The sequence below is a fragment of the Phalacrocorax carbo genome, chromosome Z (assembly GCF_963921805.1).
Source record: "Phalacrocorax carbo chromosome Z, bPhaCar2.1, whole genome shotgun sequence".
NCBI lineage: Eukaryota > Metazoa > Chordata > Aves > Suliformes > Phalacrocoracidae > Phalacrocorax > Phalacrocorax carbo.
In genome coordinates, this window is record NC_087548.1 from 49533277 (window position 1) to 49557312 (window position 24036).

The following is a 24036-nucleotide window of genomic DNA, read 5'->3' on the forward strand; positions in this document are numbered from 1 at the left end:
CTAATGGTCTCAATGGTATGCACAAACTCTGAAGTAGAACAGTCCAATGATATTTTGAAACAAAAATTGATACCTCATTTTGATATGGAAAAACATGGGTTAACATTCTAACCAAAGAAACAAAAAAGTCAGCCAAGGGATTTTTGCTTATTTGGAGAATTTTGTAGATATAAAAACAAAAGGGAAGCAAAATGAGGCCACTTCCAGACCAGGCATGCTGGAAACTAACAACTGATCCTATACCAATGAGTTATATAAGAACAAGGGTCTCTTTTTTTCTGAAGGAAATACAAAATCCTTATGATGTAGAAATGTTTGAGATTTGATTAATTACTTCCTCAGACAGGTATTGCCTGTGGCCCTGCAAAAAAGGGAAATAACTGCAACTCCTTCCTCAGCAAGAATTTAACCAAGTAATGTCACATGAAAAAATATTTTCTTTCATGTCTCTACCCTTAAAAGCTCAGACATAACAAAAGAGTAAAGCGGGACCAACTTGCCAAGTAAACAAGCCTGTCAGAGGCAGTTAAAGATTAAACATGGACCTTTCCCATCAAAAGTATTGGGTACATGAGTGTGGAGTGGATAAAACAACTCCAGTATACAGTGCTGCTGACAGGAATGGCTGTTACTGAAAGTTATTCCCATAATGGAGGACAAAGTTTAATCCTGTAAAATAATTTTGGAGCTTCAGGGAGTGGAAAAGGGTTGAGGAGTATATCAAGCCTTCCTCCCAAATGGGGGAGACGCAGCCCCACACTGATGATCAGTAGTAACATGGTTAGAGATATGCAAACATAAAAACATTTTCTTTTATCCAATTAAGGATAGAAATTAACAGAAGATTCTGAAAAAAGCTTCTAATAAGCATAGTGAAGGTAAGAAATCTAACCAGCATTTGGGTGAAGCACAATAAGGATTACATGACATTGGATATCTATGAGAACAGAGACTATGTTCCAAGGCACCCTCGGAATTTATGTTTCTCTGAGAGAAAAGCTCCAAGAAGAAGAGCTGACCAGCATCTCAGAGCTTTGTAGCTTTCAACATGTGCTCATCTTCCTGAGAATGTTAATGATAAGGCAGAAAGCAGGCTGAGCTCTTCAAATTAAGATTATCTGTCATTTTTTCTAAGCATAGGAGTTGACTTCGCTACAGCAGTACATCGATACAAAAACAAAGTCTCTACTACAAGTCAGAAAATATGTTTCTTCAGGTTAAGCATAAAAAATGTCCTGCTTTAGGAAGTTGCACCAAACTGTAATTGGAATCAAAATTTGCAGTAAATACGTGCATCTTCATATCCAGGAATAACATTTGGATCTACAGTTTAAGTCATAAAGTATCATTAAAATTTGTGCTAACACATTACTAGAAATTCTGCCATTACAGTCTGTTTAAAAAAAAACAAAATCACTAACGCTCAGAGCTACTTAAAACACAAGTATGCTTGTGTTGCCATGGGCTAGATTTAATTATCTCAAAACCAGAGACATTTAGAGATACTAATACTTAAGATTTACCTATAGATGCCAAGTGTGGCACGGTACAAAATTAAATCATTTTCGTGGCACCAACATGACAGAAAATATGCTAGGAAGGTAATAATAGCCCTCTGTGTTTGGGGGATGTTTGGAAACATCTAATCCCTCAGTGTGGGGGGACTGAACATGCTTAAAAATTATTTTTTATAGCCTCTTGTAACCTTGCTACCCCTGCTTAGAATCAGAATTATTAGGTCACACAAGGCTGCCTTTCTTACAGACTTGTATTCACAGGTAAATCAAGTGAACATATAATAACAGGATCTTGCTGATCCTTTCTAAAGTATGTATATGTTTCGGTGGGGGAAGAAAAAGTAACTGCAATTAATTTTACCTTTAGGTGTTGGAATCGGTCTCTCAAGTCCATCTGCATGACCTAAGGGGTCATTTGAATCTGGAATTTCCATTTCACCTAGGGACACAAAAAAGATTTTGCTGAATTGAGGTTCTGAGTTAATCTTTCTCTGAAACATCATTACAACAGTGAGTTCAGCAAACTCATTTAGTCAAGATCCTGGTTCCAGGGTAGCACACAGGAAACACCTACCAACAAGGTCAGGTTTTATCCATCACAGATTAGAAAACTTTACCATAATTTATGTTGTGGAGTTACTATGTGCTTGGCAAATATGGTCAGCATTAAAAACTTTCCAGTTCTTTCTGGAATAGAATTCACACAATTTTACAAAGAACACAAACATTTCCTGAAAGCAGTGCTGGCCCAGCAAATTAAGCAGTACCTCAACTTTCTTGACAATCTCAGTTACGAAATGGCATAAAACTGCTTTGGAAGTTACATTACAGTAGTTTGGATTCTATTTCCTGAGGTCAGACTCTGCTGACTTTCTTATCCTATTCTCAGCCACGTCCCCAAAAGACATCTCCCAGAAATTAAAATATAATAACCATTAGCCAAGTATTCCAATGGGTGATGAAATGTACAGATACCTTTTTGTGTGCCCTCCTTGTTTATGTCTAACATACATCAGAACAAGCTAGAAACAATGTTTGGCCAGCAGTTGCTGCAGACAGCAAAAAATACTTCTATGTTCCTTTGCTTTTGCAGGTCTTACAGAACCCTGATCATTATAAAATGGGGGTTCGCCTGTCTGCTCCCTCTTTTGAAAATATGATGTTGTGAGGAACAGAGCTGAACTTACAAATCAGATAAAGCTATTGGTGTGCTTTTACTAAAACAACATCTCAGATGACATCCCCTATATTTTTGTATTTCCTAATTTGCATTCAGTTATCCAAGTTCCTAATCACCTCAGCATATCACCAGAAAGCATGCAAAACTAGGGTCATAAGGATCCAAAGTGAAAGGTCTGGTTTTTCTGTAGATTTGTTAGGGGTGTACATGGTAATATTTTGGGTAAAATGAAACTAGAGAAAAGGCTCTCCTTCTTCCTTTTGTCCCCATTCCCTTTCCTTCAGACTAAACCAAACACCACTACTCTGACTGCAAGTCACAAATACAGGTAAACCCATCCCTATCTTTCACCACATTATGAAAGAAGAATCAAGACTAATTTTTTATTTGTCCTTTACATTTTTACCCATTATTTGAGAACAGGAGATCTGAATTTTAACTTGCCTTTAAGTTTACCAGGTGAAACACAGAAATCAGAGACATCCTCTACTGCAGGCTGGGTCTGAAAGTATTTATTTTGTCACAGTACTGCCATTTAGTCACTACTTCATCTCATCCTTCATCTCCCACTGCGTGAGGTTCCTAGCCTGACAGTAACAGTGATTCCACTTCAGTTGTGTGCTCATTCCCAGACACCCCAACTACAGTGATGGTGAAGATGGTGCTGTACCCTTGGTAAGACACTATCTTTCAAATTGGAACAGCTAAGGCTTGGGCAGACATCGTCTTCTGCCACTCCTAGCACTGGCCAAACGAAATTATAATCTTCATCTGCAAAGTGGAGAGAGAAATGGAAATGGGTGGCCAAGGTGGTGGCATCTTAAACTGTCATTGTAAATCCTGCCCCAGTGCGTCTTCACACCCCTGAGGCCATGGTGCAGACTCAGTGCTTGACTTTTCACTGAACAGAAATTTTGCTGATTTGTGTGATTCAGTGTGAACTGATGAATGCATGATAGGGATATTTCTGTCAAATTTCAGCAGAGATAAGTCACATCTCATTTTTACCAAGGGGCAGCAAGGCAAGTTCACCTCTATTCCCTTGCTTCTGTTTGACCTCCTCTGCATTGCACATGTTTAGAACAGGACAGCAACATTTAACGGCCACAGGGAAGAGAAATCCAAGATGAGACACTGGAGTGAAAAGGAAAGTAGAAAAAGCAACTGGTCTGTTAGTCCACAAGCACTTGCGCTTGGCTTTTCTGGTGATCATAACCCACCAGTATTCACAGGATGAAACATTATTGTAGAAGCCCATTCTTAGGGACACTTGGGAGCTTAACACTCAGACCTCCAGACTCCAAACTGCCCAAGGTCTGAGTGACACTTTTGGTTTAACACCACATGTTCAACTTTAAAATAGTTGTTTCCATTTCTTCAGTCATTTAGTGGGATTCACAACGGAAAAAAAACTATTGGAAGCTCAGTTAAATTAGCACAGAAGTGTCTTCCTTTCTCTTCCCTCCTTCCCAGACCTGTATCTCTTAATTTTTTAAAGATTTTCAAAACAAAGATGGAAAGAAACAAAAGCATTTGCTGATTTGAAAATGTTTCAGTAATAGTATTGTGTGATTCACTCTTGTGCTTAATATGTTTGTCTGGAAAAAACATTAATCGCCAGGTGTGCTTTACCAGAGAACAATTACAAACCACAGACACCACCTACCCACAGAGTCTCCATAAATAAGCAAATTTAAAATTGAAAATTCTTTGTGTACTTTGTAAATTATAAATACAAAATAGAACTGTCACTTAAACTTGCTTTGATTAAAGAAACATCTATATTTTCTGTAATCTGCAAAATTCCACTTTAGCCACATTTATTATGAATTCCAAGCTTTAACACAAAAGTTTCTGTACCACAACTTGAAACACCAAAAAGTTATTATCAATATGAAATATTAAGTTTTTTACACCATAAATGCTTCTGGATCAGAAGACCAACAAGTCACTACAACATAATAAAACCTTTTCCTCTTGAGTTCAACAATTAAAAAATCCTGCAGTCAAGAAGTGCAAGGAAAAAACTGTGTACTCCTGTTGAATATTGTTCTCAGGTCTTTCTGGTCTTGCATTAATAACTTAGTACATTTTTCCTGCTAGGAGTAAATTCATTATTTCATCCACAGATAATAATTCTTGTTGTCATTTTTTCTTTAATTCCTTTTACTGTAGTGCAGACACAAGCCTGATCATGTGCCATCACCAGCTCTCTGCAGTCTTATTCTTGTTTGAAGACCCCTACACAACCGTCCTCCTGTCCACATCTGATTCTTAACTTACGTCCCTTTTCCCTCTTTGTTCATTCAATATCTCAGCAAGGATATCCTGTTTTGCTTTTCTTCTTACTGCTTTCTGTATGTTTTCCTGGCAGCATTTTAATGTGTTTTTCCACTGCCTGAAGCAGAATAAAATCCACAAGGTAATTTTAGGTGTCCAACTTCCACTGTCAGTCTTGATCAGTAACCAGCTACTGCTAGAAACAATATACATGCTCATTATACTGATTTTAGGTGCAACAAAGATATTAGATAGTCACATCTTTTTTCATATCTATTACAAATACAGCACTGTCATACACCACTATGGAAAAACGTAGACTTGCAAAACTGGCAAAACAACAGCAACCCACAATGCAGTTAGTATCAAAAACTGACAAGAAGATAAATGCTCAGTATTTGAACCTTACATGTGATATTATCAACTCACACTGGGAAGAAGTATGCCAATTAGCATGCTACTTCCTAAACATGCAGCTAACTGAAGACAAATTGATCACCATGGTGTCTGGAAAGTGTGTCAGTGAACATATCCACATTGGTGTACAAGGAATTGCCACAGCAGGCTGGACAACTGTGCAGGTATGTCCAGAAAACAACCGTACAGTCTCGTACACTCCAACCCTGAAAAAGTTCCTGGCAGAGGGCTTTGGGTGGCGCAGATGTTTCTGGAATGGAGAAGACAAAAAAGAGATGGCTAAAGGGTATACATCCTATTAAACTCTCATATTCAAGGCTACTAAAGAAAGTGAAGCAGAGAGGGAATGGGAGTAAAGACAGCCCTCATTAAGAATAATGGAGACATATGGAAATAGGTGCACATGGGAAAAGCTTATTCTTAGTACAAGATTTGTTCAGAACTGACTGGGAGTACTGAGGACTAAGATCATGGATTCAGAACAGTTAGTTCCATCAAAATTGAGCTCAGTTCTCAGAATCAGTAAGAAAAGCAAATCCAGCCAGTATTGGGTATTTCTAGGAAAGGAGTAAAAACTAAAAATGAAAGCGTCATTGTGCTGCTGTGTAAATCTATGGCTTGCTCTCATACTTTGATCATTGTGTGCTGTTGAGGTCCACTCATCTCAGAAAGTGCATAGAAGAGTTGGAAAAGTTTCAGAAAAGAGCAGTGAGGATAATTAAAGTTATAAACTAAGTTTTGTACAGTGCTAATATTTGTCACTCAGAGAAGGAGATGGCTGAGGTCAACGACAGTAAAGGTATATGGACTCATGAAAGCTGTAGAGAGGATGGACAAATTTTGGTAAAAGAAATGGCAGTATGAGGGTAAAACAGCAGAAAGCAATTTCAAAACAAAGCTAAAACAAGGTGAAGTTTTCTCAGACAGGATGTTGCTAGGCTGTGGGCAAGTTTTACGTAGACTACAGGTGAGACTGGGCAAGTTCATGGAGAAAAATCTATCCAGACCAAACTAACTCATAGAAATCCTATGCAGGCAAGGAAGTCCCTGAGAGCAAAATGGATGGAGGCTAGGTAAATAACCAGCATAAAGTAGTGCTATGTACACCAGACCTCTTCTTACACTTTTACTTCAGCATCTCCCTTTTGCTGCCATCATAGCCAAGGCTCAGGGTTGCATAGTTCTCTCATTTGCTCCAGTATGGTTACTCTCACATTTTTCACTTGCATATGTTCTCTACTCAGACATTAAATGTATCACAGCTTATTTCTGAACACCCACTTCTTCAATTTACATTTGCAGTGATAGTGTCGGGTAGAAAAGATCACCAGTGTCTGTCCTCCTTGCATACTGCATGACCAGACAAGACCACATAACAAGAATTCAGCCTGAATGCCAGTATGGGACAATGTATGTGCCAGATGTGCCACATGTCAGATCCCCAGGAATACCTCTCTCTTCAGGGACCACACAGTCAAGTAAAATGCAGGTTCTGTAAACAGCACTTCTTTTAAACTGCTTGCCCACTCAAAAAGGATTTCTTAGCATTTGAAGGCAATAAAGAAAGCTATTTCAGTTTAAGAAAAATCCCAACTCCAAAAGAGAAACCATATTTAAAGTCAATGTTCCATATTTCTAATGTACAAAATACATTCTGTTCCTTTGGCTTACTATAGCAAACTGCAGCCAGAAAACAAGTAGTATAGAAAATCCTCTACAAGCTGAATATAAATAACAAATGCTTCCTTTTGTCAATTCCCTCCTTCTGAAAATATGAGGAATATTTGCTTACTGACAGGGTCCAGCACGTGTAGCCCACTGCTCTGTTTTAGGCACCAATGACCAACAAAATATATAAGCAAACATCCTATATTCTTGAGACAGGAATGCCCTTTCACATGTCAAAAACTGAATTGCCCACTGATCACAATGCCAACTCACAGGGCATACACCATTCATCATAAAATAGCTAAATTTTTCCCTCTGAAATTGTTATGACTTCACAGATCATTCATTACTTGAAAGGTAATTGCAATAAGCAGATTTCAAAATGCTCATGGCCATAAGCAGACATCAAAACAATACATTAATCTTCATCAAAAAGGCAGTCACAAGGAGGCAGTTATCATAATTGATACCAGGGACAAACAAAGGCCTCAGCCTCACACAGGAAGAGAATAACGAAGTCAGGTATTTTCAACCAGAGTGGGCCTGATTAATTTAGAGCAGTTTAAGGGCTGGCTGATGCAATGCCATGCAAAGTTAATAAATGTCTTTCAGTTCTTGCAGAGCACAGATGATATCTTAAAAGATGGGAAATTGCAAATAGTTCCTAGTATTTATTAAAAAGGATAAAAAGGAGTGACAGAGAATTATAAACCCATCAGCTTAACTTCAATTCCTGGAAAAACAACGGAACAAAGAGGTTATTTTTAAGCATTTACAACAAAGCGGAGAAATGAGTAATAACCACCGTAGAAGACAACATTGAATCAGCTTACATGGATTAGAACTGAACACAAGTCAGTATCTCAAGCTATTGTAAACAAGACTAGCATCATACTGGGACACATAAACAGTAGTAATCCTTCCAGTTTACTCAGTACTAGTAAGGCCCTGGAGTGCTTTCTCCAGTTCTTTGTATTCCATTTCAGGATGGATGTGGGTCAAACTGAAATATTACACCTAGTGCCATGAGGATGGTCTACAAAACAGGACTAACAAAAAGAAAAAATGAATGGCTACTAAGTCTGCTTAGTCTGAAGCTGATTAGGCATGGACTGAGAGCTACCATTCTTCAAACACACAGGTCTCATTGAACAAGGTTTTCCAGGGTGGCAGATTAGGCAAGCACCTATTGCATATGATACTGCACAGGTACAGCTAATGCTTCTTCTCCCAGAGTGAAACAGGACCACTGAGGATCTTTTCCAGTCTCATGATTCTATGAGGAAAACAGCCATCCTTCTACCATTGTATGTTAAATCCCAAAGCTTACGAATAAATCCTTCAACACTAAAAATTGCACATAGCTACAATTAGGGAAACTGCGGATTTTTGTTCAGCCATTCCTTCCACTCATCAATAATCCTGTTTCTGGAGCTGAAACTATTTTCAGATTTAAACAGCAATATGCAACCTTTGCTTCCTGCGGCTGTAACCTTTGACTCGGGTTCTAACTTTCTTCCAATAACATAAAACTCCCAAACTCCCTCTCTTCAGCCTAATACCCTCTAATATTCTGTTCTTTTCTTCATAAAACTTTGTTGACCTTCTGTCAATTACTAACCTCTGGAGCTCCCAAACAAAGGGCCCACTGTACCCTTTGATTCAGCTGCCAATCTGATTACTTTGGCTGGGGGAGGCAGGCTGCTTGGGTTGCTGAATCAGGGCCTTTCATTGAAATTTCTCTTTTCCAACATCTGCAGCCCCTGGCAACCAATTGCAGAGTGGGCTTGGCAGACCTGTAAAGGTTGGTGAATAGTCTACAAAAGATGCAGTTTGTAGCATAAAATCAGTGCGCCCCTTTCATAGTGATGGCAGATTAGAACTTCCACAGCACATGTTGCTTGACTGCTGCAGCCTCACATAAAAATAGCTGAAGGTGGGGGAAACAACCTGCACTATTTGTTGCAGTTGCTCTATTCCTACCACTGTGAAGTCTGAAAAACAGGCATTTCTTAGCTTGCTATCAGCTCTCTAAGCATACTATTCACAGGATAGTATGTTAACTAGTTAATTTAAATGCATTCTTTAGCCATCCAAAACTCTCTAAAATTACTTTCAGCTAAATTCATAGTAATAAAATGCTCTCACTATGAGACCATTAGAAAGGGAGCAAGCTTTTCTAAGCCTGCTCTGTTATAACATCAAAATAACATTAAATAAGTATATTTAAAGTAAAACCAACACCAGCCTGCAAGTCACAGAACCTTCAGAAAGCTGGTAGAAAACACAGACAAGAAACCTTTCACAAGAGCCAGGGTTGAGTTATACAGAATAAATTCCCACAATTTATAAGCATTCCTTATTGAGGCAAATCTCTTGTTCCAGTAGTGGGAATTTTCCCCTCTTTACAGATTTTTTTTCTGTTTTGCCTAATAGCTATATTGCAATGGTTTCATTTCAGTATCAGGAAAAACACTCTGCTGCAAAATGTGGGAACTACACTGGGGGACAAAGGTAGATCTGAGGTTTATGACCTGTAGCAATGAAAAGGGCTTCATCATTTGGTTTGGACAGAAAATTTACCATTGATTTAAAATAAAATTACAAACAAACACAAATGTTAAACCGCCTTCATTCTGCACAGTGAGACCTCATTTCTCAAACACATCTTAACAGAGATTTGGTATCCCATACTTTAACATCCTTTTGTCAGTTAAATACATAAAGAGGGAATCTGTGTATTGCAATCATTTCTGTTACTGTGTTTGTTTTCACAGACTGATCCAAGATAGACTAGTTGTCTGTTTTGTAAAACAGCAGTCAGTGCATAACGAAAAAGCTGCTTTACAAATTTCACAAGGTTCCTGCAGGAACTTCCTCATTTAATAAAAAAATCCTTATTAACCTACCATCAAACCACTCTAAAACACAGAAAAAGAAATCTGCTGGCCATCAGCATAAAACTCCAGAGAAGGAATGATTTCCACACAGAGCTGCAATAAACCCTCCAAAACATAAAAGATGTACACTGAAGATGTAGTTTATCTTCTTAGCCATCAGCCAGGCGCCTCACCAGGTACTATGAAGTCAGTGTGAAAAGAAGAAAATCAGATAAGTCATTCAAAATACTATTAGCAGGGATTCAAACACAGGCTTCAATGAATACTTTGATTTATTTTAATGTCTCATACTCTTCTTAAAGCATATTTTACATTAACCACACAGCTGCATTTTCAATTGCACTGTCAATCTTTACCACTTTGTTATACAACCCTCATCACTGAGCTTAGCTATTAAATAACTTAGATTATTCCTTCCTGCAACTCTCATTTGCCTCTTAAAATAAGAGTTCAGAAATGTTAATGAGACAAGCCAAAGATACAGCTTTATTCAGATTTCATTCACAGAGAAACCCTCATCAACAGCTGTCGCAACATTACAGTAAAACAACCAGCACCCATGGAGAAGATACTAATTTTTAGTCACCATTTTCAGAGCACAACCAGGTTCTGAAGATTAAAAAATTTGGATTACAAATTTTTCTATTAGTTCACAGCCAAAACGCTCTTCAGATAAAGTTACAATGAAGTCCAGCTCCTCTGATTTTACAACACAGAGTGGAGATCATTAAACAAGAACCTAGCCTGCATGAAGGAATACCCAAATCCTACTTTCAATTCTCAGGACTTCCTGCAAAATCCTGGCAAAGTCACCTTAGGCCAGATTGCTAAAATCATTTGACGCCAAAAGATGCAGACAGATGTCTACCAGGATTTTCAAAAGCATGTGGGCACCCAATCTCATGTCTGCAGTAAATATCCCTTAATCTTTTGTACCTCGGTTGCCCAGGGGCTGAGAGGGGGGAAAGGTTAGCTCCCTGATGTGGTTCCCCATGCAGCTGCATGACTGTTTGAGTCAGCCCAAGGAATGGAGCAGCATGGAAGCAAAAAGCTGGAGCAGAGAAAAGGGGGGGGGGGGGGAGTGGGGGAAAAGTTTTTGGATGACTGTGGTGATTTATGCCACTTTTAGTTGATCACAGAATTCCAGACTTAAAACTTACTCCTGCACACTGTGGAGGGAAACGTTGCAGTCACTGCAGAGCGCTAGCTTTGCTCCCCGTAAAGAAAGGTAAAGATTAAAACACTATTTGGAAACAAATTAAGATGTAATAATGCCAATAAAACTGTTCTGAATGTTTAATGAGTAAGAATGAACTCCACAGTATTTACAGCATAAAATATTTGAGGATTTTTAAACCACAAATGAATTTCAATGTCATTTCTAACGCAGCAACAATGGAACTAAGTCCCACTAGCTATCACAAATACAGCTTGTCTGTACAACTATATGTCAAGCAGTCCAAATCACTATACTGAGGAGTATATAAAAGCCTTGAACCATGGAAAAAACACAAGTTATTCTGGATTTCATAACAAATGGTCACTGTTGGTAATGCTTTATGCTTACCAAAAAAAAAAAAAAGTAAAAAAAAATGTAAAGCAGTTGTGGGTACATTCCAAAGTTCTTCACCACCTCAGCTGTAAAATCACAGTTTAAACACAACCAATAGAGGCTCTGAACACACCTGCAGTAGCTCAAAGAACACCAAACAACATGATAATTATCCGTGGCATTATTACATGATTGATTATTTTACTGCTTCTGGCTGTGAAAACAAAATAGTCTCAACCAAGAGGCTGAAAATAATCATGATTTATGAGTATAACACTCCATCAACTGGGATAAACAATGATTTTCACAGCGCTCTTTTTTTCTGAAAAATAATTTAGAATCCAAAAATGCCAGTCCTGTTTGCAGCCTTAGGCTGAAAATCTTTAAGGCTTCAATTCAGAAAAACACTGCCAGTCAGACAGACTTGAAAATGAGCATATTTCTAAGCACATTCTTAAATACTTTTCTGTATTTGAAACAAAAACCAACATTAATCTCCCTCAGTCTAGGTGGTAATATAAAAACAGCGCAGATCACAACTGAGTTTAAGGGAATATAGTACAAGCTGCTGTTACCGACTCTAATCGTTATTCTGACTGGGTTGACAGCTACAGGCAGTGGAACTACTCTAAGTGTAAAAAAACCTTCCCACAGTTTGGTTAGTTTTCACTCTCTAATTGTATTTCAAAAGCAGGAATTGCAGCACGTCTTGGAAGGTAAGGCAGTTACTCTGCTCTCCAGCAAGTAGTGAGAGTAGATCGCACATTCTTATTAATCAGAGCATTTTTTGAATGATAAATGTACTTATGGTTATTATAATCATCTTCCTGACAGAAAGGATACAGTAGACACCAATGAATAACTCTCAAACCCCAGTGCTTGATACTAAGCACTAATTTGAGAAACCTAGGCACCCAGGCAGGAGGCCTGAATTATCAATATTCTAAGAAACCAAGGTTGGCAAATGAGCCAATGATAGGGCAATATTAATCCTTAAATAAAACCGTTAATTAGATGCTTATGTTCTTTCCTATCACCAAGCATCATAATTTTTTAAAAGACCCAAGTAGACAGAAGAGTGTGCTTCTGGCTATCTGGAGCTCTAACCCAGTCAGGATTTGTCTCCACTAAATCATATTAGAACATGATTTTACAAAGTTATGCTGACAATATACAACACCAAATACTATGTTCAAAGAGAAGCAGCGCCTTATTAGTCAAAATTATTTTTACTATAGGTTTCGCTCATGACCAGCTGCCATAAAGTTAAATACATCAGATTCAGTTCTTAGAACAAATTTCTTTTTAACGCAAAGTATCTTGGTTTCTAGATCAAATGCTTAAAATTCTTAATTTTCTACTGAAAATCCTCTTTATAATGAGTAATTAGGTATGGTCTATACATACACACGCACGCGCACAGAAGAGTAATTCCTCTCTCCCACTAACAATTCACCTTCTGCTGATGGCCGGGGAGCAAGTATGGAGGGGGCAAGTCGGTGTGCATGTGGTGTGACCAGTGAGCCACAAGTGAGCACTCCCAGCACTCATGACCAGATCAAATAATGTTGGTGGCTAAACACCACTGTGTAAGCGTGTGTGTATATGTGCACATTTTTCTGTGTCTGTAGGAAATGGAGGACAAAGACAAGAAAGGATGCCAGTATGTAAGGGAAACTAACACCTGATCTGTACATTAGCCATTGAAAAATGCAAACCAGTTATTCTAACTGAAAGTTTAAAAGATATGTTATTGACTTGTTTTAGTAGGTTTCCCTACATTTTCACAGTTATTTATATGGAGTTATTTATTTAAATAACATTCCTGATAAAGTTTGAATACTATTTATATTTCTTCATTTGAGAGTAAATATCTAAACCACACAATATTTCTGCTAATGCGCTGCTTATTCAGTCTAGATAGGAAAAATCTTTTTCTTCCTACTGCAGAAACTGTTTGACTTCTTAGATTACAACTGAATGCTTACAGTTAAGTCATAATGGTTTTCTGCTCTGAAAAAACCCTCCCATTTCTGTTTCTCCTGTTGTTTAAACTACCTTTGCTGCTATAGGGGAAAAAAAAGAGCTCAGATGCAGAAGTGGGCTTTGATACAGTTGCGTTTTGTTATTTGTCTTTAATTAACAGAGCAACACTTTTCTGCATGAAAAGAGATGGGATATTATTTGCTTATACTCTTCTAAAAACAATAATAAAAAAAGAGGAGAGCCCTGAGGTGGAAAACAGAGCGAGCAGAGTACTTCCAGATGTGGACACATGCATTTTTCGGTAGGGAGACAGTGAAAGAACTAAATGAAAACCTGGCCACAGCCCCACTGACACTAGCCAACGCAGCCATTTCCAAACAACATATTGATGTGTAGGAGACCCTTTCTGCCATATCTGCCTGCACACAAAGCAAGGAGCAGTTTCCCTAACCCAGCGGTGCAGAGGACAGCTGGGCGTACACTCAGTAGCAGGCAGACTCCAGTACTTGGCAGTTTCCACCGACTGCTACATATTGCCCCAATCCAGGCAGGGATTTCCTGAGCTCCCACTATCATCCACATTATCCAGTTCCATTATTGTAACCGATGCTAATCACAAGATCAGCCTTAACCATTTTATTACAACTTTGTTTCTGCAGCAACATTGAAGGCTGCCACACTGCCCTTTCAATGAGTCCTGAAAGCAACATTCATGTAAAGTGCAGTGCGCTTTCAAAGTTGCACCTTCCCACCAAAGAGCACTGAATCTTGCATATATGTATAAACTCTTATTTTTTGCAAACTACAAAATCCCCACCTTTTTGTTACTGTGATGGCAGGACTGACATAGTTTTTTACTCATCACATGGGTAAGTTTTGCTTCTACATTATCAAAAATACTGTGGCTGTAAAACACCTGTTTTCATGACATGTAAGCGAGAAACGACACGCACATCTAATTTTAGATTGCAAGGTTAACTCACAGCACTGACCCATGACCTCTAATTCTTACTCATATATTGAGCAAATCTTGTCTGAAAGTCACATACAACCACAGCTGAGATTTCATAGATATGTTTTCAGAAAAGCACTCACTTGTAGTGATAGCCCCTTATTTTTAACAAGTGCAACAAAAGGCTCACACCAGTGGGTAAACTATTACAGCCATAATCATAGATGGGAGTGGAACAAGCTGTGTGGAACCAGCAGCATTTACTGCTGGAAAATTGGTTGGTTCCACCCCTGACGTGTGAAGCACCCAGAAGACGACAACTACTCCAAACCACTGCCAGACATGCTGGTCTTCATTCCTAACACTTCTGAGCCATAATGCAGATCCTTCGGCTTTGGGATTGAAAAAGGTTGTGTTTTAAGGAAGAAGAATGTTCTTCAGAGTGAGAATTAAAATTGGGACATACTTGCATGCTGTTTTCAAGCATTTTATTATGTTTCAACATTTCAAAATATACATAGCAGGTATTCTGCTCAGATCCAAATGTTACTTTTATATTTGATACATTCCCTTGCAACCACTGTTTACTTAATCAAAGTGGACAGCTGTGGTTTTCATTATCCTAAAGCAAATATTTGCACAGGTATTACTTACTTGTGTTATACATTACCATAAAGTTTTGCAAGCAAAAGCCAACCATTCCAATCTAAATGTCCTCACTCATGAACTTTTTGTAATTGTTTCAAGAGTATAAGCAGTTGCCTTCCTTCATGTCAGTTATGGACAGCTTTAAAACTGCATCAGCTCCAAAGTACAGAAAAAGACAGCTAACTCTAACAAGCAGGAGAGGATGCTAGAACCAGAATACATCTGTATACATCGCAACAAAAGCAGCCATTAAAACAGAGAATAACATTAAGAAATAACATTATTAGGTCCTTGTAGGTACTAAGACTTTTGTTGATAATGAAGATTCAGTGGAAGCATCCCATGTTGTGTGATCTACATGGAAGCAACATATGCATAGTTGGCACTTGCTGTGCAATGGAAAGACAGAAAACTGCTGAGCTGCCCACTAAGGGCAACTTTTTAACTGCAAATGCTCTTGTTTATTCTCAGTACTAGGTATATTCTAAAATACTACCTGGCTTTCCTCTGGTATTAAAATAGAAGTCGAATCACATCTTTCCATCCTTGCTTGCACATGTAGTCAAACCACTTTTCCTGCATTATGTGAATTTCCCATGTCTGGTTGGTACAGAGTCCGTCAGATAATTACCAGCTCATTCTGTGCTACTGCACTGGCTGTGATCTGTGGTATTTGGCACAGCAGCTGATTTAGAGAGGGAACTGCCAGAAACGAAGACGGCAGTTCGAGCTCAGCATGCAGAGATCAGCGGCTCAGTCAAGATTGAAAGGAGCCAAGTTGCAGGAGTGACAGCTGCATGCCCAGTCAAACAGGGTGGAAGAGGAAAACTCACAACAGTACAAGGCAGTTGGCTGGCAAGATGACTTAAAAGCAGAGTGCATTTTTTTCTCACTCATTTCTTATTTTGTTGCACATGCTAGTCAACATTAATACAAGGGCAACAGTTTATTTCCTATAAAAATCCATAGATTTCCTGTGATTAAATAAGCCCAGGTGCTTGAGTTTAACCTGACAAAGCTCCACAGCAATAGAAATAGTTATCTGATGGTTGCCTGGGGGCTCAGCCTCGTTTGTAGTAAATAACATTTACATGACAAAAGATTGCCATAAAAATTAGCAACCACTAGCTATCTATGTTAGCACTTACACAGACGCCATCATTAAAGTGGTCAGAGCTTATCTATGATGGTTCCAAAGACCAGGAAAGTTTATTACATCTGCCACCAGTTTCATGAAAACAGAGCTTTTTCTTCTCTACTACTACCAGGCATTAATTTCTCAGTACTTGCCTTTTAAAAATGTTTGTTATTTACAACTTTTTTTTTTTTTTTTAATGAGCATCCAGCTGTTTCCTCCTCACTCTTTGGGCTATGTGAGAATCTACATTGCCCTGTAACAAAATTCAACTACAGCAAAATTTTTAAATTGTGGCAGAGTATCTGCATTAGGTAGCAGTTACTGTGTTACCAAAGGCACGGGAGGTTATTTTTCCTGGTACTTGTGCATGTTCTCATGCTTTGGGAAAATACTTAGGGAATTCCATTCAAAGCATAAAGTGAGATGCTAACCACAACCTAATCATTAGCTGTCTGTTGTGGCACTGAAGAAATGCATCTTTGAAAAGGCTGGAGTGGTTATTTGCATGCACTGCACTTTCTATCACTAGATACGAAATTAAGGATACACTGGGGAAAAGCTTCTGTGGATTTTCCACCATGTCTACTGCTTACTACATCTTAGGTTTTCTACAAAGCAGCCAACATGAAAGAGATTTGGTGATTTACAGTCCAGCTCTATGAATGTAGATAAGATCTGGTCAAAGATCTAAAACAAAACAAAGAACTCTGTTTTACTCCTGGAATGGCTTCTCAAATATTTAAAACTACTATGACCCAGAGAGCCAACCAGCTGATATACTGCCCTCGACCTTGTCATTCTTGGCTAGTTTGTTTTTCTCTGCTTTGTCTCTGTGTTCTGTCTTGTATACATTAATCTGAAACAGCTAACATCACTTATTTGGTAAAGTAAGCACTGTGCAGATAGTAGCTTATTAAGTGCTCTGCTCAGTTACGTGGCTGTCCATGAGTATCTCCTGACTATGCAATACGGCGTAGACATAATTTTTGCTAATATGACTTTTCAGAAGAAAAATATCAGTAGAAAAGCCTATTAAGATACCTCCTAAGATAATGAAAGTCATACCTTAAAAATATTCTAAGAATATTTATTTTCATTTTGTTTATTTATTAAATGAAATTATATATTATTTGCACTTTCCCCTAGTTGGAAAAAAATGAACAGTAAATTATTCCTTGAAAATGAAATTTCTCTGTATGTTTATAAACATCTCTATCTCCAATAAAACTAAAAACCAGTCAAACTACTAATGCAGGAAATCTTAGTTATAACACAAGGTAAATGAACGCCATTTTTTCCTTATATTTCTGTCACTAAAACAACATATACTAGTCTTTGAATCAGGGACAAGCAGTGGTAAACTTGAACACGCAAACATAGCATATCAATCTAAATGTTATAAATGAACAGAAAAAAAAATTATTTTACCTATAGAGGAAACAAAACAGACTGCACTACATATACGTATTTCTCCCACCTATTTTTCTCCTCTTCTGCACAAAAATAAGTATACAAAAAATCCAAACCCTCCCTCCAAAATTTGTAAAAGAATTTAAATTTCACAGCTCATGCAGAAATTTAAAGATAAGTCAGAATTGAGTATCTGGTACTGCAATTCTTGCATGCTTACAACTGCTAATAGGATTTTGAGAAAACAACAAAAATGTTTGAATGAAATAACTAATTTTGGCATAAATCCCTTTCCAGGAAATGTTCTACAAAATAGCAAAAGTAAAAATAAATGATAATGACAAAGAAGGAGATCCATAGACTGCAAAAGTCAGCTTTGAGGAACAGCAACTCAACTTTTAGTAGTCACAGAAGGACTGAATTCCCTTACCATAATTCACCCTTCTACCCATCACTTTCCACGAGACAAAGGCTACTGCAAACTTTCTGTCACTTCGTTTGGCAGGACTTTGTGGAACTACTTCATAAACAAAAAAGGTAACGTATATACTGTATTATGTTACTGTAAGAAGGCTTTTAAGCAGATCTGAAATCACCTTATTGGCCTTAATCATAAAACAGCAATTCTTAGTGGACTTAAAATCTATGGTAAAATTTGACTTGAGCAAGAGCCCCGTGCTGCTTTAGTTAGTACAAAAGGTTACATCACATTCTGATTTATTGCATTCTGATGGCTACACTTTTAATTTATTTTTTAAAAGATATTATAACAATGCTATTAATACAGCTCCAGCACAGTGACAACAAGCAAGTCAATAACCGAACACTTTCAAACACATTTTGCTTTTCAAATAATCTAACATTCAACACCAGCCTCAAAGTGGTAGCATATGAACTACAACTATTTTATCAGCTGTGTTAGTATAAGATCCAGTTATGTCAGTTCACTGCAAAAGGGTGCCCATTGAGGTGTATTGAGCAAAATAATTTATTACAGGATACAAAGATTCAAAAGAAGCTGCTTAGGTGCAGTAATGCTTAACACAGAATAATGAAATAAGGTGAAGCCTTTTTGTTTTCCTCCACAGACTTTCTAGCTAAGGTTTGCAGGAGAAAGGGCTCAGGGAGACAGCACGGGTTAGTAAACAGCAGTGGGAATAAAGGCTGTAATTACTATCCATCCCACTTCAGTCAACTAGAATATAAAAAAGGCTGATCAGAATTTAGACTTGCTTGGAGCATGTCTGGAGACTAAATTATAATTCAGTACCAGTAGGAATTAGATTATTTAATTCAACATTACCTCAGCCTTTTTCGTAGTATTACACACTGCAATTTTCTGGGAGTTTCTGCTATTTCAGTTGTGGGAAATCTTTTCAAGAGTAAAAGTTATGCACAACCAATTTGAAGATGATTACAGGACTCAAGGATAGAAACAAATAGGATTGTGTCAAAAATACATGTGTTAATTCTTTGCTCTACCCTGTATAATGGGTCTACAGAAGCAAGCCTTTAGGATGGGAGAATAAAGTGTTGAGTTAGCTCTACAAGTGAGAAGCCTTCTGAAATTCAAGTAGTTAAAAAAATTCATATCCACATAGAAGATGTGTTAGGAGGGAAAGAAAAGGTTTATTTCAGATTTCAAAGTTTTCAAAAATAAGACAATTTAAGAAAAGCACTGGTATTTATAGTGTCTTTCAAATACGGTAGGCCAGAACTGATTAAAACATAAATGTTTACAAATCATAAGCGTTTGAAAATGTGCGGGGTTTTTTTAGAATAGCAGAAAGCAGTTGCTACACATAAGAGAGTGTTCAGGGATTGTTAGTAACTATTTTTTTCTTTCTTCATGGGGAGAATAGGAGCATTAATCAGAGTCCATCAATTCACCTCAAGCTGCAGCCTGAAATAAATCTGCTGTAGTAATTCTCGTCTGTGCCATTCTTCCACCTCTAAGTCTTGATTTCCGTCCAGATAAACAGAGACAAAAATGTTTTTCCTCCTGTTTGTACCTATGAACCCCTAGCTATGGTTGAGGTCATTAGACATTATTTTTATTATGCATAGAAATAATTAAGACATTCTGACAGTGAAAATAATTCCCCAGATCAGCTCCTTAGAAAGTGCCATACAAACACACATGTTGGGCAACATTTTTGAGTAAGCGGGGGGTTGTATGAGCCACAATGTCAATGCAAAAAACCCACAGTCTTTGCAACCTGGGCTGTAAGTGTAGCCTGAATCCCAAAGGCAGAGGGAAGAAAGCCTGAAGAGACAGAGCCACTGCTCTTTCCTGCGTGAACTGCAGCAGGGCAACAACACTGTGGACATACCTCTTGGTGCCTTCCACCCCTGCTGCCTGGACCTGCAATTCCCCCACATCACCTGCAGAAAGCCTCCCAATGGTAGAGATAAGGGAGATAAATTTTACCAGTGAGTTCTGCCTCTTTCTGTGTGTACCGTAAGGCTTGCTGCTGTTGGACATGAATCAAAGGGGGTATCACCACCACATTGACCTCTGCTTATGCAAAGGACCTCTGAAGCTGCTACTTACCATTCAGAAGCACTTTAAAAATCCCTGATACCACTAGAATTAATTGAGCCATTAATAAACATTGTTTTCTTCCCACTTGCATTTTACCACTGTCAGGGTGGCAGTCCTCCCCCTGACAAACATGGGTAGTGTCTATTCAAAACCAGCAGAGCTGCTTGCTGTGAGAGACATACCACTGTTGCCTTGCAATAAATAAAGTGACAGTTCAGCAGTCTAATCAAAGTTGGTAGTTATATATAAAAAAAAAAAGCACATTTATGAAAAAAAAAACCCAACTTGTGAACTAACAGAGATTCTTACTATGAGTATTTCAAAACAGACAGCTAAGAGCGCCCTGCTTTAGTCCTGTACCTTCACTCAGTAACGTAGCACAGCACCTGGGTAGTTTATGATTGCTTGTATAGTTATATTCTCAGACTAACAGACAGTGTAGACTACAGCGCTTCTGTAAATATTCTGGACAAGAGCCATAAAATATGAAACATTCTCTGTTTATTTAAAAAATTCCCTGGACCAAGGATAAATTTCACTTTGGTGTGCTCATGGTCAGTCTGCCCTCTCTCTCTTTTCCTTGCTCCTTCTCTCTCCCCTTCTCCCCCACCCCAAGGAAAGCCCTTAATTTTCCTCATGTTTTCACTTTACCAATTTAATTCAAAGGACTTGTACTAGCCTTAGTGAAAATATTTAAATTTACTGGCTTAAAGTTAGGTCTTAAAAAGTTATGTTCTCACCAAAATTGACTGAATTTCTGAGGTGTCGGTTAAGCCATTTTCCACTGTGGCTCACTGAAGTTGCAGGTGTGTGGTAGAGGGGAGAAGTGAGCTGCTTCCATTTATGTCCTTAGACATGGGGACTTAAAGGCTCAGATCCAAAGACCTTGCATCTCTTCAACTAGCTAAGCATAAGAAAGAACAAACTTTTTATAATCTAATTAGAAGCACACTTCTGACTCAACTAGCTTTTAGTATTAAATTTACTTTAAATCTTGACATGTGAAGAAATAAATTTCAATTAATATCTTTTGCTCTCCTGTTCTTCATCTTTCTTAGCTTTATCCAGGGAAAAGATGTTTATGACCAGACTTCTCTAAAATGTTGACTCATCAGTCACCATGCAGTAGAGCACTGTGCTCTGTTTACTGCACTGCAAAGCTTAATGCCTTTTGTGACTTTTTTTCTGCCAGATGTTGTCCTATTCAAAATTTGTACACAGCAAAAGAAACATAACCGTGAAGTCCTGCCTTTTGGCAAAATGACAAAATAGACATACATTAAATGTCGGCTTTCCAGAGTTTACATCACTCACACCCCTCAGTCTACAAGGACCTACAAATTACAGCTGTCGAAGTTTTTGCATAACCTAAACTTTCAGCTCTAGAGAACCCTTACTTGTCTACATTTATTTATATTCTTGGTAATGGAGTGGTTCATTATTTATACTAGCTGTTTAAACAGTAACTGGGTTGTTTTAGGAATTGTGCATTTGTGCAGAGATGAGCTGTGCATTTTATGTATCTGAAGAAAATCAAGATTCAACCACCAAAGTAAGTTGACTTAAAGTTGTACAATCCTAAGAGCAAAATATTTTTCACTAAAATCTTTTGCAATAGTTTTAGCAAGCAAACAATATAGATTAAGTTACTTCTCACATCTACTAGCCACGTTGCTTGACTGTTAGGATTTAACATTGTTAAATCTATAAACAGACATTGCTACATTTTCAAGTCTCCTTTCATTTTTAAAAACGTGTAACTTTGCTCATGTGTAAACAACAGCTCAGGAGACATGTGTTGTGGAAGAGTTATTACCTACATACTAAACAATGTCCTAACTGAACTTAAAACCGAGTCTGGTGCTCTGTAGACCCTCAAAATAGAAATGGGTGAACCTTTTCAAATAGGGAGCCTTTTGATCTTGGAGATTCACGGTGTTCACAGAAATAGGAGAAGCTATTGCATCTCTTATCTCCAGCACTTTGAACACGTTTCCTTTCAAAATTGACTGCATCAATAGAATTGATCATTATTTGCAGGCAATTGGAAACCCGGACAGTGTATGAATGACAGGCTGTATTATACTGCAAAGAGAGTGTTACCATAAGTAGGAGTATGCTGTATGTGCATAAATATGTCCACTGTAAATATTAATTTGGATTTTTTCTCTCTCCAGCCCCATTCCTCCAGTATCTTTTAAGCATGTGCCTTTTAAGAGATATTCAACAATGTAGAAATTCAAGTACTTTTCTGAAAACTGCTTCCAAAATTTAATAAGACAGCATCCCAGATCCCACATTTCAGACCTTAAAAGCCACTTAAGAAAGAAGTTAAGAGTTTCATGCTGAAACACTGGTAGTGACCATGTACCCAGCACAAAGGTGAGTGTTTATGACTTCAGTGAGATGGGATTTCCATTTCCTTTAATGAGCCAAGACATCAGACCTGCACTCTTAACTAACGCTTACACAGAAGCCACCCCTGGGACAATACATCTGTTTCTGCGGAAGCAAAGCAAAGTAGGTGTGGAGAAGGGGTGGGGGGAGATGGGGACGGGGACTTGGAGAAAGACCTGTGTAACTACACCAAGACAATGATGGTAACTGTGGTGTGGCTGATCTTTGGGCCAGAAAGGAGAGGAAGAAAGCACAACTGTGAAGTTTTGCATTAGGGTTCACTGATGACTCCCGTATTCCCCAGCTCTGGGTAGTACTGCAGGCATTTTTGTTCCAAAGACTGAGCCCATCAACAGCTCTCGTCACCGCAGAACAGATTGTCGGCTTGCTGTCTCTGGAACAATGGCTCTTATTCACAGAGCACAGTGGTTTTTTCAGAGCCCTTTGGATTTTGAGTTTGAAGGGATAACATGTGTTACACTGGCTTCCCTGTCATAACATTTAATACCAGCAAAGACAGTAAAACTAAGGTGCCAGCTAGACCAGAAATTACACACAGTATTTAGAGGCATCTCATTTACTCCTATCATTTACTACTATCACTGCTTCTTCATTAAGTAAACAGACACATCTCAGACCTACAACATGTGTGGGCCATGAAGTTTAACTCTGCCTTAACATAACTGAGAGGCAGGCTGCGGTGTTCAGTTCAAGGCTCTCAAACTTTGCAAGTTTCCTGACTGTAGAGTGGGGATAATCTGGTGAGTGAGGAAAGGCGTATCTGTCAGCTGTAAGGCCCGCATCTGCCTGATCAGCAGTGCCCCTTGCCATGCAGCACATGCTGCAACTTCACTCTGGCAAACTAAACAACAAAGGGGACAACTTCCGTATCGAGATCAATAAGAAGAAAAGCAGAAAGGCAAAGGAGAGGCAGGGGACCTGAGGAAGTCTGGAGAAGTCTTCAGAAGGGAATGGGATCTTGGATATGAAAGGACTGCAGGACTCTAAGAGAAAATCTTAGATGTAGTGGTATATGTGTTGAGGGGAAAGAGATCCTAGTGGGCAAAACCAGGAAGCCAGCTGGTAAATTAAGTTCTCAGCAGAACGCCTACCCACTTCTCTAGTATAACCATAACCTCTTTTAACCATATCACCTAAGCAGCCAGTTTGGCCTTCGTAGCCTCAACTACTCTGACCTCATGCTCACAGGCCAGTGAAGTGAAAGCTGAAAGTAAGCCAAGTCTTTAGAAGATCTATGAAAGAAGAAATGAAAAGGAAAATAATCCATGGTATTTGAAATATAATTTTGTGGTTCCAATTAGAAAGTCCTTGATAGATATGATATACAACATCAAGTGCACAACTACTTTGCTCAAGGGTATTAATAATTTGAAGTGCTACATTGTTTTACTCTTAATCCCAGGCTGAAAAGATTGAGTCTGCATG

The 24036-nt window shown here is 38.3% G+C and overlaps 1 protein-coding gene across 2 annotated transcripts in view; it reads right to left on the minus strand.

Annotated features, from left to right (window-relative positions):
- ROR2 (receptor tyrosine kinase like orphan receptor 2) overlaps nt 1-24036 on the minus strand; it is a 157575-nt gene that overhangs the window by 48169 nt on the left and 85370 nt on the right. For both annotated transcript variants that reach the window (XM_064437984.1, XM_064437985.1), the window contains exon 2: nt 1879-1956. In XM_064437984.1, coding sequence (XP_064294054.1) covers nt 1879-1956 — 78 coding nt within the window. The remainder of the gene's footprint in view (nt 1-1878; nt 1957-24036) is intronic.